Below are 14644 nucleotides of genomic sequence, written 5' to 3' on the forward strand. Positions count from 1 at the left end.
TTAATTTTGTTCACTTTTTTATGTTCGTTTATATTGTATAATCCTTATTTTAAAAAAAACTATTATTCCCGATTGTACAATATTTGTAAAATTCATGCATTACACCTTAATTTGTATTCGGTAACATTTTCACTGCTAATCAAGCATTATTTATGTCTTTTTTCTGTTCCTTATATTATTGGCGCTACTGGATATATATATATATATATATATATATATATATATATATATATATATATATATGAAGGGAGAACGAGACAAGAAATACATAAGCAACCTTATTTTAATATCGAATAAGAATTTCGTATATGGGAATCATTTTGTTAAACATAAAGCGATGCTATATATATATATATATATATATATATATATATATATATATATATATTCACTGGGAAAACCAAAAGCAGGTGGACAGTAAAAAAAAAACATTTATTTTGAGATCACTTAGTCTCCAAGAAAGTCTGTGGCACGTGCCATGTTTACCTATTTTTGGCCCACTCTATATAAATATACAATATTGACAGAATCCATTATATATATATATATATATATATATATATATGTGTGTGTGTGTGTGTGTGTGTGTGTGTGTGTGTGTGTGTGTGTGCATGTGTGTGTGTATATATATATGCGAAAACATCTAATAAGAAATTAAACACACCAAATAATACATGAAGCGTATTTAAAGTTTTTGTATCATTGGCCGACGGCGAGCACTCGGAGGTGTACAAAGCAGTACAACAGTTTGTACAATCGATATTTTATATATCTATCATAAATAATTATTTAATTGTGACACAGGTATAAACTTATAGACAACCTGAAATCAGCCATATTATAGATTACCCTGAAAGTGGATTTAATCAGCGTAAAATCACATCAACCCTCGATGTTTAATTTACACCGTTAACTTAGTGATTCCCCATTTTTAATCGAAAGAAAGCGATCTAATAATCTTCTGTAGTCCCGCCAGGATCCTCTATAATAAGTCTTAATTATTTAGCTCGTCTTTTTACTTATTTCACTTCTGTGTATATGTGTGTCATTTTATGTATGCGTTCATCTGAAGTATAGTTTCATTCTTGGTGCATTTCATTTATGCTTTAAACTGCCTAACGTTTAATATTCGTTAAATATTACACTGTACGAAACTGTAGATAATCAAGCTCAACAATAATGATTTAACACACAGACAATTATGAATAGTTTATGGACGGCAATCAAGAAAGGCAATGTTGACTTACACTAACAAAGGAATTAACCGAATATAACTAACTCATTAAATAGCTAATCAACTAATACGCACATGCCTTATAGTTTAAAGATTTGTCTATTTACATATTTGCATGTTTTGAAGGGGGGCATTAGTCATTATAAAGTACAGTCTCGCAGCGTTATGTTGCATTTAATATTTATATCTGAGTTTTATTGAATCGATTAAAAATAACTAAAACGGAAAAGGAATACTTCTAATAATTTATGGTCTAAACCTAAATAAAATACGAACTTGTGCGGTTGCATTCACATTTAAAACGTCTCTGTCATCGTAATGATACTCCAATATGCAACAAAACGATTCCTATTTTTATAGAGAAAAAATAAATTTTAGTAATAGATAAACTAACAATTATTTACATCTAAAAAAAAAAGGATTTAAATCGAAATAAACAAATGGGAATTTGTACATTTCTTTTTAGTGAAAACACTGCGCAAAGTTTCAAATAACTAATATCGAGCCAACAAAAATAAACGAACAAGCAAAACAAAATACCTGGGTGTTAGTTACCTGGACGTGGGTATTAGTGAAAAGCCAACGTTTCAGCATATTTCGTTTAAAGCATGTATTATAAACGTCGTGTAAGATTTCGAATAAAAAAAAAACGTGCATGCTCTACTAATGTATGTTCCGTTGTGTTCCATTTTTCCCCTTGCTATAGGAGTGGCAGGACCTCAAACTAACATGGAATCCTAAGGAGTACGGAGGGGTCGACCGTCTTTATGTACCTTCCGTCGAGATTTGGCTACCTGACATCGTTCTCTATAATAAGTAAGTAGTGTAGCGTCAAGTGGTCGTCATCGGCCTTTGTGGTTGTCGCCAACGTTTCGCCAACCGACGCCACCGTTGGGCCACTTGGAAGTAAACACGCCCCGCTCGAATCTCACGTTTATTAATTCGTTCAAGACGCAAAGCTTGGCAACCAAATGTTCTTTTTCTCGCACACAAATCAGCACATTGGCAAGCAAACACATCGTAACTGTTAGTTCTACAAATACTATATTTCACAAATAACACATTTTACTTGCACACATGGGACACGAAATTAGCTCGTAAAAGTTTCATCCACGGATTCTCTCACACTCTTTCCGACACGCTTTATTACTTCATTATATTCTAAAGAATATCAATTAAACCCTGAACGCTTTAATATTCTGATACAGTGTTATAACATTTAAACATTTTTATTAATACAATCATTTATGGCGATTCAAAAGCACGTATCCTGATATCGATGAGCTCATGTTATAGCAAGACACGTGTTTATTCAATCAGAAAAAAGGATCAAATCAATAAAAATGTTTTAGTACAAAACTTTATTGCATTATTATTTATTTAGAACTCTAGTAATACAAAAGCTATATAATTCTCAATCCATTTGTAGGCGAGGTTAAAGAAATTTAAACACACACACACACACACACACACACACACACATATATATATATATATATATATATATATATATATATATATTGCCTTCTTTTGGTGATGTATAATAGCATTAATAAAATATTCATTTTTTACGCAGAGAAACATACTTGATTAAAATTAAATAAGTATGGATATTCACCTAAAATCCTTTCAAACAGAGAAAAAATGAATAATGATAAAATCAATCGTAAATATTCACAAGATGATGACCAGGAAGATACCTAGAGATTAACTAGAGAAAAATAAAGACGGAAACGAATTTATGTTATAAAATGGAATTCGTTTGTCGGTTAATTTCTGACTTTTACTCGAACAAAAAAATTTCACATATGATGAATATTTATAATTTTGATTTATTATTGTGGCGCGACTGAAATACATTTTTTTTCTTCAAATTATGGGTATCTTTTGTCTGGTTAACTTTTGTATGTAACAGTGATTTATTAAATTTGTCAAAATTTAAAGAAATGCTGAGGCGATAAATTGTGACGTTTTCCAAGCTTATACGAGCGGGATTCTTTCACCATTAATTTGGTTAATGTAGTTTTATTCAAATTAGCAGTGAAAAATAAACCAATAGATTAATAATAATAGCGTTTAATAATACTTATATACAATGGATTTCTCTGGCTCACAAGACCAGTTTTGTTGCCCATGGCATTTTATATTATACTTTTTTACTATATAAAATCTGTTTTTCAACAACAGCCGACATTAATTGCAGGCATGACGCCTATTATTTGTAGACATCGATTTTCGGAAAGAAAGAAACATACTATAGAATTACAATGTTATAGACGTTAAAACTAAGAAGATAGATAGATAATTTCATTTCTTCTGTTTCCTATAAATTACGTGTTACTTTAATTCGATAGTTATTGAGTATTATTTATTCTATACTATTACTTAATTTTTTCAAAGGCTTCGATACTTCTCTTTAGATTTTTAATGCATTAAACCTATTAACAGTTGATTTTAATTATTACGTTTCCACATCAGAGTTATTTATTAGAAAGTTCTTGCGAAATTTTTAATTTTGATTTCAAATGATGTATTTTCTAATAAGTTCTCATTATAATACCTTTTTACTTTGTATGTAATTTTAAAGAATGTTTTTCGCTCCATCTAATCATTTAAATTACAATCGTTTTAGAACAATTATGCTTTCTTTTAGAACGTTGAATATAAGATGGTAAAACTAATTCGCATAATTTTCTCATTTCAATTCAAGCTCGGCTAGAAAGCTGCTGAAATAACTCGCGATATCAATGAAGCATTTGGCCCAGAAACCACTACTGAACGCACAGCACAATGGTGATTTAAGAATTCTTTTGACGGCGGCGAGAGTCTTGAAAATGATGAGTGTAGTGGCTAACCATCGGATGTTGACAACGATCAATTAAGAACTTTAGTTAAAGTCAATCTACATAGAACTATTCGCGAACTTGCTTTTGAATTAGATGTAACGTATACAACGATTTCCAACAACTTGAGAGAGATTGAAAAGACAAACAACTTGATAAATGGGTGCTTCACGAATCGAACGACAACCAAAAAGCAACGCCGTTAAGAAGTGTCATCTTACTTTGTTTTACGCAACAAAAAACGACCCGTTTCTCGACAGGGTTGTGACTTGCGATGAAAAGTGAATTCTTTACAACTGGCGATGCACACCTCAGTGGTTGGACGCTGACGAAGCTCCACAAAACTTCCCGAAGCCAAAGCTGCATCAAAAGAAGTTCATGCTAACTGTTTAGTGGTTTGCAACAGGTTTCATCCATTACAATTTTTTAATGCATGCGAAACCATTACGACGGAAAAGCACTGCCAAATATTGATGAAATGCATCAATATTTCGACAGCAATTAGTGAACAGAAAAGGCCCAATTCTCCTCCATGACTATGTCCGACCACACGTCGTTAAATCAATCCTACAGAATTTGAACGAATTGGGCTAAGAAACACTGCCTCATCTGGAATACAATTCAGACATCTTACCTAGCGACTACTACGTTTTCAAGCATTTAGACAACTTTATGCGTGAAAAATGCTTAAAAACCCTAAGCGATATCAATAACGCCCTCAGCGGCTTCATCGCCATCAAAATGCAGGATTTTTACGTTATTGGCATAAATACACCTTTTTGCGTTGACAAAAGTGTGTTCATTCTGATGATGCTTATTTCGATCAATACATTTTTGTCTGAGCCAGAAGATGTTCATCTGAAGTTAAAAGTTAAAAACCGCAAGAACTTTCTTTTCAACCTAATATAAAAGGAAGATTAACATGGAAAAACATTTTAATGTCCTTTGAATTATTGCACTTAATATATTTCACATCGAGTGTTCTTTCTTTACATTCAGTCAGATTACCTGATTCTTTTTTTAAAAAAACATATTTAAGAGTTAAAAACAATATCTCAGAAAAACAAGATTGCGCCATAATAACAAAATGGAGAGTAGATCGATAGAGTTTTATGGCAAGGAAAGACGTATAGAATGGAGACGAATGTCTTCAACGTATCTGTCAACGCGAAGAAAAACAAGGCTTCACAGCCATATGAAAGCGAAACGGCCAATGGCGCCATTCGCGTTTCTATCGACACTTGTTTAGTTTCAGATTGACTACCATTCTTAGGATCATTTTATTCCAACCCAACTATTCGCACGATTTGCTTTTGCTTTGCTATTTATTGTTTTACGTGTATTTGTTTATCTCATTCATCAATACTATTTTTGTCGTACGGCCTCATTTATACCTTATTCATTCATATTCGTCCATGTTTTTTATAAACCGTAAATTACGTATAGTATGAATCTATTATTACATTTATTTTTTAATATTATTTTGCGGCAGGTTGCTTCCTGTTTTATTCTCTTTGATTTCATTTTTAATGTTTTTTCTTCCTATAATTCTTAACTCGATCTATCGCATTAGATCGACGTTTTTATTATCTTTATAATTTCTACGAATTTAGTCATTATTTCTCTTTTTATACTCTATTCTCTTTTTTTGTAATTAACTATTGTGTTCAATAAGGTTTTGTTTTTATTAGAAATTTGATTGGCTTCTTTTCTACTTCAGTATTAACTTCCATCTTATGCTGTCCTTATTTCCTGTTTCCTTAAATTCTTGTTATTTTTCTGAGATGTCCAAACAATTTAATTCTAGCTATTTTGTTAGTCATTTTTTTCATTTATCTTCTCTTTTTCAACAATTCATCCCTCGATTACATTAATCGCAATCAAAATTGATTGTTTGATATCCTTCTTTGCATATATTTTTAAATTATACTTGCAAGTTGTTTGCATATTATTAGATGACATTAATTATTCGTTATAAGTTTAATCAGACAACAATAATTGATTTCAGTGTAGAAAATATTAGAGAATTAATGACGAAGCAAGACATTCATATGACATTATTGATGATATTATAAATAACAGTACGTTTTAATGTTTCTGAATAATACTTAAGATTTTTGTTCTTGGTGGATTGCATTTGAAGAAAAGTAACGTGTGAAAGGTCCAGTCTTTTAGGATATATAATAATTATATTTCAGATTGAACAGCTTTTTCATTTCTTACGTGAGATATAACATTTAAAACTTATGTCTAGTTCAAATAACTTATTATATATTGTTTTCGCAAGCCCTAAGGTAATAACTTGTTTGGTATCTACTTATATCCAATTAAAATATGACTTTTCATCAACGTATAAACTAAAGTATATAGACCATCTTCTATTAAATATTTTAGACCAGAAATATCTTTATAACTTTCACCGAATTAATAAGTCGAAGATGATAAAAATGGAAACTTTCCCTGGGGTCAAAGAATACATATATACTTTAAGTGATTGTAAATAAAATGTATATAGTCCAAATGCGGGATTATTTAATATATTCAAAAGGTGTAATTTAATATACACAGGCTAAACAGACAAAAGGTACCTATGATAATTATTATGTGTAAAGTAAAACCAGAGAAAAGTACGGAAATATCATATTATATACATTATATGCATACATCCTTTAATTTATCTCCACAAATATGCGCAATACATGCATTAACAGAAAAATTCCATATAGTTATATATGTATTCACACACACACACACACACACATATATATATATATACATACATATATATACATATAAATAGATAGATAGATAGATAGATATTGGTTAATACCATTACATTTTAGTCATGTATATATATACATATATGTATATGCATATATAAATACATAAATATAAGTAAATACAAGTACATATATACTCATATATAAATATATCGACATTTGTATTTGTACACATGAATTTCATTATATATACGCATTCATATATTTACTTATATATAAATACACCCCCGCATATATATATATATATATATATATATATATATATATATATATATATATATTTATATACATATATATATATATATTGCAACCATGAAGGGAAGACTTTTATTGTTCATGATTAAAAGTAAAACACTTAAAACACGTTTAAAAATAAAGAGGAGGAAGAGGAAAGATTAAGAAAAGGGGGAGTCAGCTGACCGGTTTCGCATTCGCTTTTTCAAAGCCGAATCGAGGGATTTGCGATAGAAAAGTAAAAAGAAAAAAGAAAATGTATACATGATCAAAATTAATTTACTTTGCCTTATATTAACGGGTAAGAATTAAAAAAACAAAAATCAAACAAAAGAAAAACAAAGAACCGATTAAAATAAAGCAACGTTATGATAATATGTTTTAAACATCATAGCGGTGAATCACGTTCAATCCTAAGAGACATTCCCTCTGCTGAAAAAAGGTGTCCTAAACCAAACCTGAATAGTCTCCAAGATCTTAAGATTAATGTGGATTGAGAAGGACTCAGAACCGAAATTGAGCTTAAGCTGAATTTCGCTGTAAATGACAGGTTTTTAAGGAGATGATCAGTTATTGAAGACAAGTGTGTATTGTTAAAACGTCCGTTGCTTTTACGTCCTTTTTAATCGCAAATCCCTCGATTCAGCTTTGAAAAAGCGATGGCGAAACCAGCCAGCAGACTCCCCTTCTTTTCCCCCTCTCCTTCCCCTTTTTTATTTTTAAAACGTGTTTTTCTTTTAATCATGGACAATAAAAGTATTTCTTTTTTATTGCAATATTCTTATTTTGTATCCCACAAAATCATCATGTATCACCACAAAATCATTATATATATATATATATATATATATATATACATATATATACGTATATATATATATATATATATATATATATATATATATATATAGGGAAAACGTATATACATTTATCTGCGCATATATATCTACACATATATTCATATATAAATATATACACATTCATATTTGTACACAGGAAATTCATTATACATACATACTCTATATGTTTATTTACACACACACACGAATATATATATACAATCATATACACAGGGAAACGCATATATATATATACATTTATATGCATATACAGTATGTACACACATATATGCATTTATATAAAAGCACAAGCCTATGTCAATATATATTGATGTAGGTAAGTATGAAGTGCAACGTTAACTGATATTAATAACATGCACGTCATGTTATGTTTTCAAATGTATTACATTTTATTGCAGGTGTACAAATTATCAATGTTATTTGGGAGAAAATATTTCATTTTTATGTGGCGACTTTCTTTTTTAATAATGAAACATGTCAGTCCAGAAAGAAAGAAAAGAACATGTATAAATGTTACATAGCATTGGCCATGCACTTCATTTATCTTCGTAACTCCTGCTCAGAAATTGCATTGAAGAGTCTTTTGCTTACGGTTGTGTAAGTCTTCTAATTTGAAATGCTACGGTACCAGTAACGGGATTGATTCGATAAAGTGGTGGTAGTTAAACCTATATATATATGCTTTCACTTTTATTGTCAGAGGCACAGTATCTCAAAGGGCACTTAAACTCATATACTAAGTTAGTCCTATCAAGCAGCTCAATCGAAAGGGGAATAATTATTAGTTATAATCAGGTTAGAGGTTTAAGTGTATCATAGTAAATCATTAATTTTGTTTTTTATTAGGTTCTATAGATTGCAGATTTTTATTAATATTTTTTAATACTTTTTCGTCATTCTATATTGATTTTTATAATAACGTTTTATATGTGTAGTAGGTGTAGGTGTTGATCCTGTATTATTAAGGTTAATATTTTTAAATTTCCTAATTTGTTCATCAATAACATGGTTGGGATATCTATTATTAACTAAAGTACTCGGACATATGATAAACATAATGATTACATCAGCCGGTTTCCGCCAGAAGTGAAGACTGTTATTCGGAAGTTGGAAAGGATCGAAATTAGAATTAATAGACAAAATCGTCTATTTTATTTAATGAAAAAATAAATGTGTGTGTGTGTGAGTGTGTGTGTAGCTGGCCAAAATTTTATTTAACTACATAAAAAAATGAGAACAAACTTCATAGATTGTATAGAAAATAAACAATGGAGGTTTATGCATGATATCATAAGTGCATTTCAGAAAGTTTAGAAAGATTCCAAACACGTTTGGCTAACTTATTTGATGCTATTCCTTTCGTTCCAATGTCAGTTTGAGACATGATACGATGTTAAATATGTGATTATAAATACATGATACGATGTTAAATATGTGATTATAAATACATGATACGATGTTAAATATGTGATTATAAATACATGATACGATGTTAAATATGTGATTATAAATACAAGCCGGGGATCAGGCTCGATGATCAACTTGATCTAAAAACTTGTATTGAATAAAAAGAAATACAATATCATTACAACAGATGAATGACCCAAGGCTATTCTGAATTCAAGCAAATGTTTTGAATTGATTTTATTCTTTTTTTAGGGGGATGAAGGAAGTTTCTCGAAACTTAAACAAAAACTTTCAACGGAAAATATAGAATAAACATAAAAACTGTTTTAGACACGCTTTTAAATGCCAATAAAATATACTGTTTTACTACTTGTCGACACTATTTTAACAAAAACCTGTCTTGTTTGTTTCTTTAAGTAATAACAAAGTTGCTTTCATATCTGTTTTTATATATAATTTAATAATTACATTCTCAAACGCGTGTGTATAGACCTGCATATATATTCTGTACGAAAATGTAACACACACACACATACACACACACACACACACATATATATATATATACATATATATATATGCATATATATATGTATATATATATATATATATATATATGCATATGTGCGCATAATATTTGCTTTCAAACATCAAATACTAATAAAAAGTTAATTTTATTATTAGTTGGTCCAGTATAGAATTGGTGTTTTGTGCCGATACTGTTCTTTACGTCATCAAATGGTGCGGTTTGTGGTCCCCTACCCTCCGAAAACACAATAACAAAAACACTTAACGTCAAACAGACAGTGCTTTTGTTTGATGCAATTCATGTTAATTCTCATATAAAATATTGTTTGCATGATACATAAGTGTAAATTAATATTCACCGAAATAGGGATTTCTTTAAGCTACAGAATAATGAGGAGACACTATCTTTATCATTATGGCAACATATGCATCGTTTTCCTTTTCAGTTTATCAATCGATTTCCAACATGGTTTACTACAAAAATTCAGCTTGAGTTTGTTTAATTAAATGTTTTAGTATAGCAAATTAGATTAAATTATTATGTTACAATAGTAAATTAATGAACATTATTAATACATTTGTATTGCCAATTTTTGAAACGTTCTACTTAAGAAACTCATAAGTTATTACTTAATTACTATGTCTATCTTATCTGTCTATCTATCTATCTATCTATCCATATATATATGTATATATATATATATATATATATATATATATATATATATATATATATAGCAATAAAATTTGTTCAACCCTTAGAACTATATGGGAAAACATTAAGTCTCACGACCTTCGTTGAAAACTTCTTTGCTTATAAATCAATTCATCTCTTGTAAGAACTATATTAGTTTTGCGGGAACCAAGAATTGTTTTCCATAGAAAATTGATTATATATATATATATATATATATATATATATATATATATATATATATATGTATGTATATATATATACATATACAACTATTTTTTTAATAACATACGAGAGGCGTGCAATAAGTACTGCCCCTAACCCACTTTCCATAGCAGTAGAGCAACGAAACTTGGCACAGTTATTAGTCTTTCTCTGCATAGGAATCACCCAGAGTAATGCAGCTCTGGAGACCGTTTTTGTAGAACACTTCAGGTTGGTCCTTCACCCACGATGTGATTTCAGAAATCAAGGCTGCATCATCTGGGAAACGCTTTCCTTTCAAAAACCACGTCATGGCTGGGAAGAGGTGAACGTCAGAGAGTGCAAGGTCAGCAGAGTAGGGAGGATGGGGAAGGATTTCATAACCACACGCCCGTGCTTCTGATCTGGCGACATGCGAGTTGTGGACCGGAGCGTTGTCCTGCAGGAGGAGGGTACCTTTGCTGATCTTGTCCCGCCTATTGATTTCCCTTAATTTCCTCCAAAGTGAAGCATAATAGGCTCCTGTAATCGTGGTACCCTTTGCCAGGAAATCTGTCATCACTACTCCGTCCTCGTCCCAGAGGACTGTGAGCATGACCTTGCCAGCGGAGGGCTGCAGCCCTTGCCTTGTTTGGAGGTGGTGAGTCAAAAGTGCTTCCACTGCATTGACTGGGCTTTGGTCTCTGGTTCATAGTGATGGACCCAGGCTTCATCCTCTGTAATCAGTCTTTTGAAAAACTTTGACTCATCTTCTTGGCACATCTCCAAATTCATCTTTGAGCACTCGACGCGTTCTCGCTTCTGGAATGGTGTGAGCAAACTGGGAACCCATCTGGCAGACACCTTATGCATATGCAAATGGTCATGAATGATAGTTTCTACAGACCCTGTACTAACCTTTACATCTTGGGCTATTTGGCGAATAGTAATGCGCCGATGTTCCAAAATGGCAGCCTCAACTTGACGGACAGATGCCTCATCGATGGCAGAAGGAGGGGGGCGACCAGGTCTGGGAGCTGTTTCCACAGACTTCCGGCTATGTTTGAAATCTCGATGCCAGCGTTTTACAAGGTCATATGATGGGGCATTATCACCATAAGTTTCTTTCATTTCATCAAAAGTCTCCAGTGGTGTGCGTCCTTTCAAATACAAAAACCGGATCACTGCTCGACATTCAAAAAGGCTCAATTTCACACCTGACTCAGTTCAAACACCTGTAAAACAGAAACCACAATCAGTTCAGAGCTGTAATTTGCCACATAATCCGTAGAGATATAAAACATTGCACATGCAAAATTTTAGCTAGATCAGACAACTGGAAGTGGGTCAGGGCCATTACCTATTGCACATTCCTTGTAAAATAATATGCAAATATATAATTTTATGCGTAAGTTTCAGTATTTAATTTAACAGTGCTCGATGCATACGTAGAGCTAGGTAGTAAGTTATGAAAATATACATGGCAATTTAGCTACACAGAATATTCCGTGTTTTATTCTCGTGATAATTCGAAAAATTGTGGTTAGCGCGCCTTTTTATATACGCACATGCTATTGAATTTTCTAGTTAGCCAATCAGCTTTCCAGTTGCCGCCGCGCCCACTCTAATCAGCTAATGGGAGGGCACTTACAGGACAAAGGAGTGGTTTTCCTGAGGGTCACCCATACCCTTTGTGTGTTTTATGGGAAGGGCAGATATCCTTTGTTGTAGTAACCTGACCTACATTCAACTTTAGTGTAGGTAGATATGTTTTTGTGTTATTATATTTCGAATAGTATGCTACTTTATGTATACAAATATATATAATATTCTTTATGAATATGTATGTTTATTTTATTTTATTTATTTTTATTTTCTGTTTTATTTTATTTATTTATGTATTTATTTATTTTTAAATCAATTTATTTCTATTTAAGGTTATTTCGTATCGCTATCCTAGAGGAAAGTTTATTCTGTGCCTACAGTTGTTCGCTATTTTTCTCCTACAGTTTAATATATGTTGGGGCTCTTTAAAGAATAGGATAGCGAATTTTTCATTTGATCATAACCTACATGGATCGTCTAGGTCCTTACATGTATTTGCTTGTCTTACTATTTCCCATTCGACTATCGTCGAACGTCAGCTAACAATATTGGTTTGCTACTGCTGTTTTAATTCGGTGTTTTTTTGTTTTTGTATGTATATTTATGGTCATAATATCTGGTTTAAAAAGCTAAAGAAGTCATACTTACGTAATATTTTTGGGATTAGGGTTTTCGTTGGAAAATATTGTAGACTGGTAAATTATACTTTTTGTTAGACATTTATTTTGAAGTTGGGCAGAGTGTTAGGGATCTAAAGTTACATTGATTTTGTTCATTATTAGTATTCTTATTTTTATTTCTCTTGGGGCTGTTGTTGTTTAAATTTAAGTGTATTATTATTATCATTATTATTATTATTTCTACTAGTTACGCTTTTGTCATTTGTGTTAGTTTTATTTCTGTCATGTTGTTTAATTTTTTATTTGTTATTATTGTTTTCATTAATTTTATTTAATATTTTGTTATTATGTGCTTTAATTATCATCTCTAAATTTTCGCAGAAGCTGTATGATAACTTAACCTTATTTTTATTGAAGATTTTTTGTAGGAGATTTGTTGCGGGGAAATGCTTTTCAATAAGGGCTAGAAATTTCTGGCCAAGTTTTGTTTTTAACATTTGATTGCATAGCGCCGTATACCGGATTATATTTCTTTTTCCCGTATTTTAAATTTTATTATTGTTATCGGTGTTTTGTTGCTTATACTTAATATCAATATTTTTGTATCCACTATTTTTTAAAGCTGTGTCGTAGATGTTGATTGACTTGTTAAATAGATTTTCATGTTGAGTCTACTTACGATCAAGTTAAGGATCTGTTTTATAATTGATGGAGGGTGATTGGACCTGGGGTTTACATATACTGGATGAGCTTTATCTTTTAAGTAGGTTCATATGTATTGTTATCTAAATTTAACGTGATGTCCACGATTTTTTTTTATTTTTATGTTAGCTAGTACGTCTACTTTTAGACCTACTGTTTCATTTCTTTGTGTATGATTTTCTTATAGCTAATACATCATCTCTATATAGGCCGATATTTGTAGTATCAAATATGCTTATGAAGGTGTATAAAATAAACAATCACACAAGATCAGATGCCTTTGCAGAGTGTTAAGCACCAATTGCAAAGTCCAAAGACATTTCATTTGTGTTTACAAGAACTGATTTTCTACATTTTTTAATAATGTGAATTCCATCCGAGGCTATATCTGTGTATACCTCGGAAAAGTTCAAGGCAATGTTAAAAAGTTCTTCAGATATCGAGGGATAGAAATCTACGATGTCGAACTGTAAAAACGTACACTTATTTTTGTTTTCTATATTTATAAACCAAGTGATTGCCACGGCAGTATTTGCTCACTGGTTTTATTCGAGGTCTTGTTTAATTTGTTTCAATAGCATGTGAGTATATAAAAAGGCGCGCTAACCACAACCTTTTTGTATAAGCCTGACGAATTCCCACGAGAATGAAACGCGGAATATTCTGTGTAGCTTAATTGCTACATATATTTTCCTAACTTACTATATATATGAATGTATATGTGTATGCATAAATATATATGTATATATGCATATATATGTACATATATATATAAATATAAATACATATATATGTATATACATGTGTATTTATATGGCTATGCATATAAATGTATATATAGAAATATATATGTACATATGTACATATGCATATATATGCATGTACATATGCATATGTATATATGCATATAATTATCAACGCATATAGTCACACACGCATATATTTTTATATATA

At 31.0% G+C, this 14644-nt stretch overlaps 1 protein-coding gene across 2 annotated transcripts in view; it reads left to right on the forward strand.

Annotated features, from left to right (window-relative positions):
• The window catches only part of LOC145268745 (acetylcholine receptor subunit alpha-like), a 276701-nt gene that overhangs the window by 119351 nt on the left and 142706 nt on the right, over positions 1 to 14644 (forward strand). The window contains exon 3 of one of the 2 annotated variants that reach the window (XM_080124349.1): positions 1941 to 2050. The exons of the other annotated variant lie outside the window; for it this stretch is intronic. Coding sequence (XP_079980475.1) covers positions 1941 to 2050 — 110 coding nt within the window. The remainder of the gene's footprint in view (positions 1 to 1940; positions 2051 to 14644) is intronic. 2 annotated transcript variants of the gene reach the window in all.

The sequence above is a fragment of the Euprymna scolopes genome, chromosome 4 (assembly GCF_053919585.1).
Source record: "Euprymna scolopes isolate OS-2025 chromosome 4, ASM5391958v1, whole genome shotgun sequence".
NCBI classification, from domain to species: Eukaryota; Metazoa; Mollusca; class Cephalopoda; order Sepiida; family Sepiolidae; genus Euprymna; species Euprymna scolopes.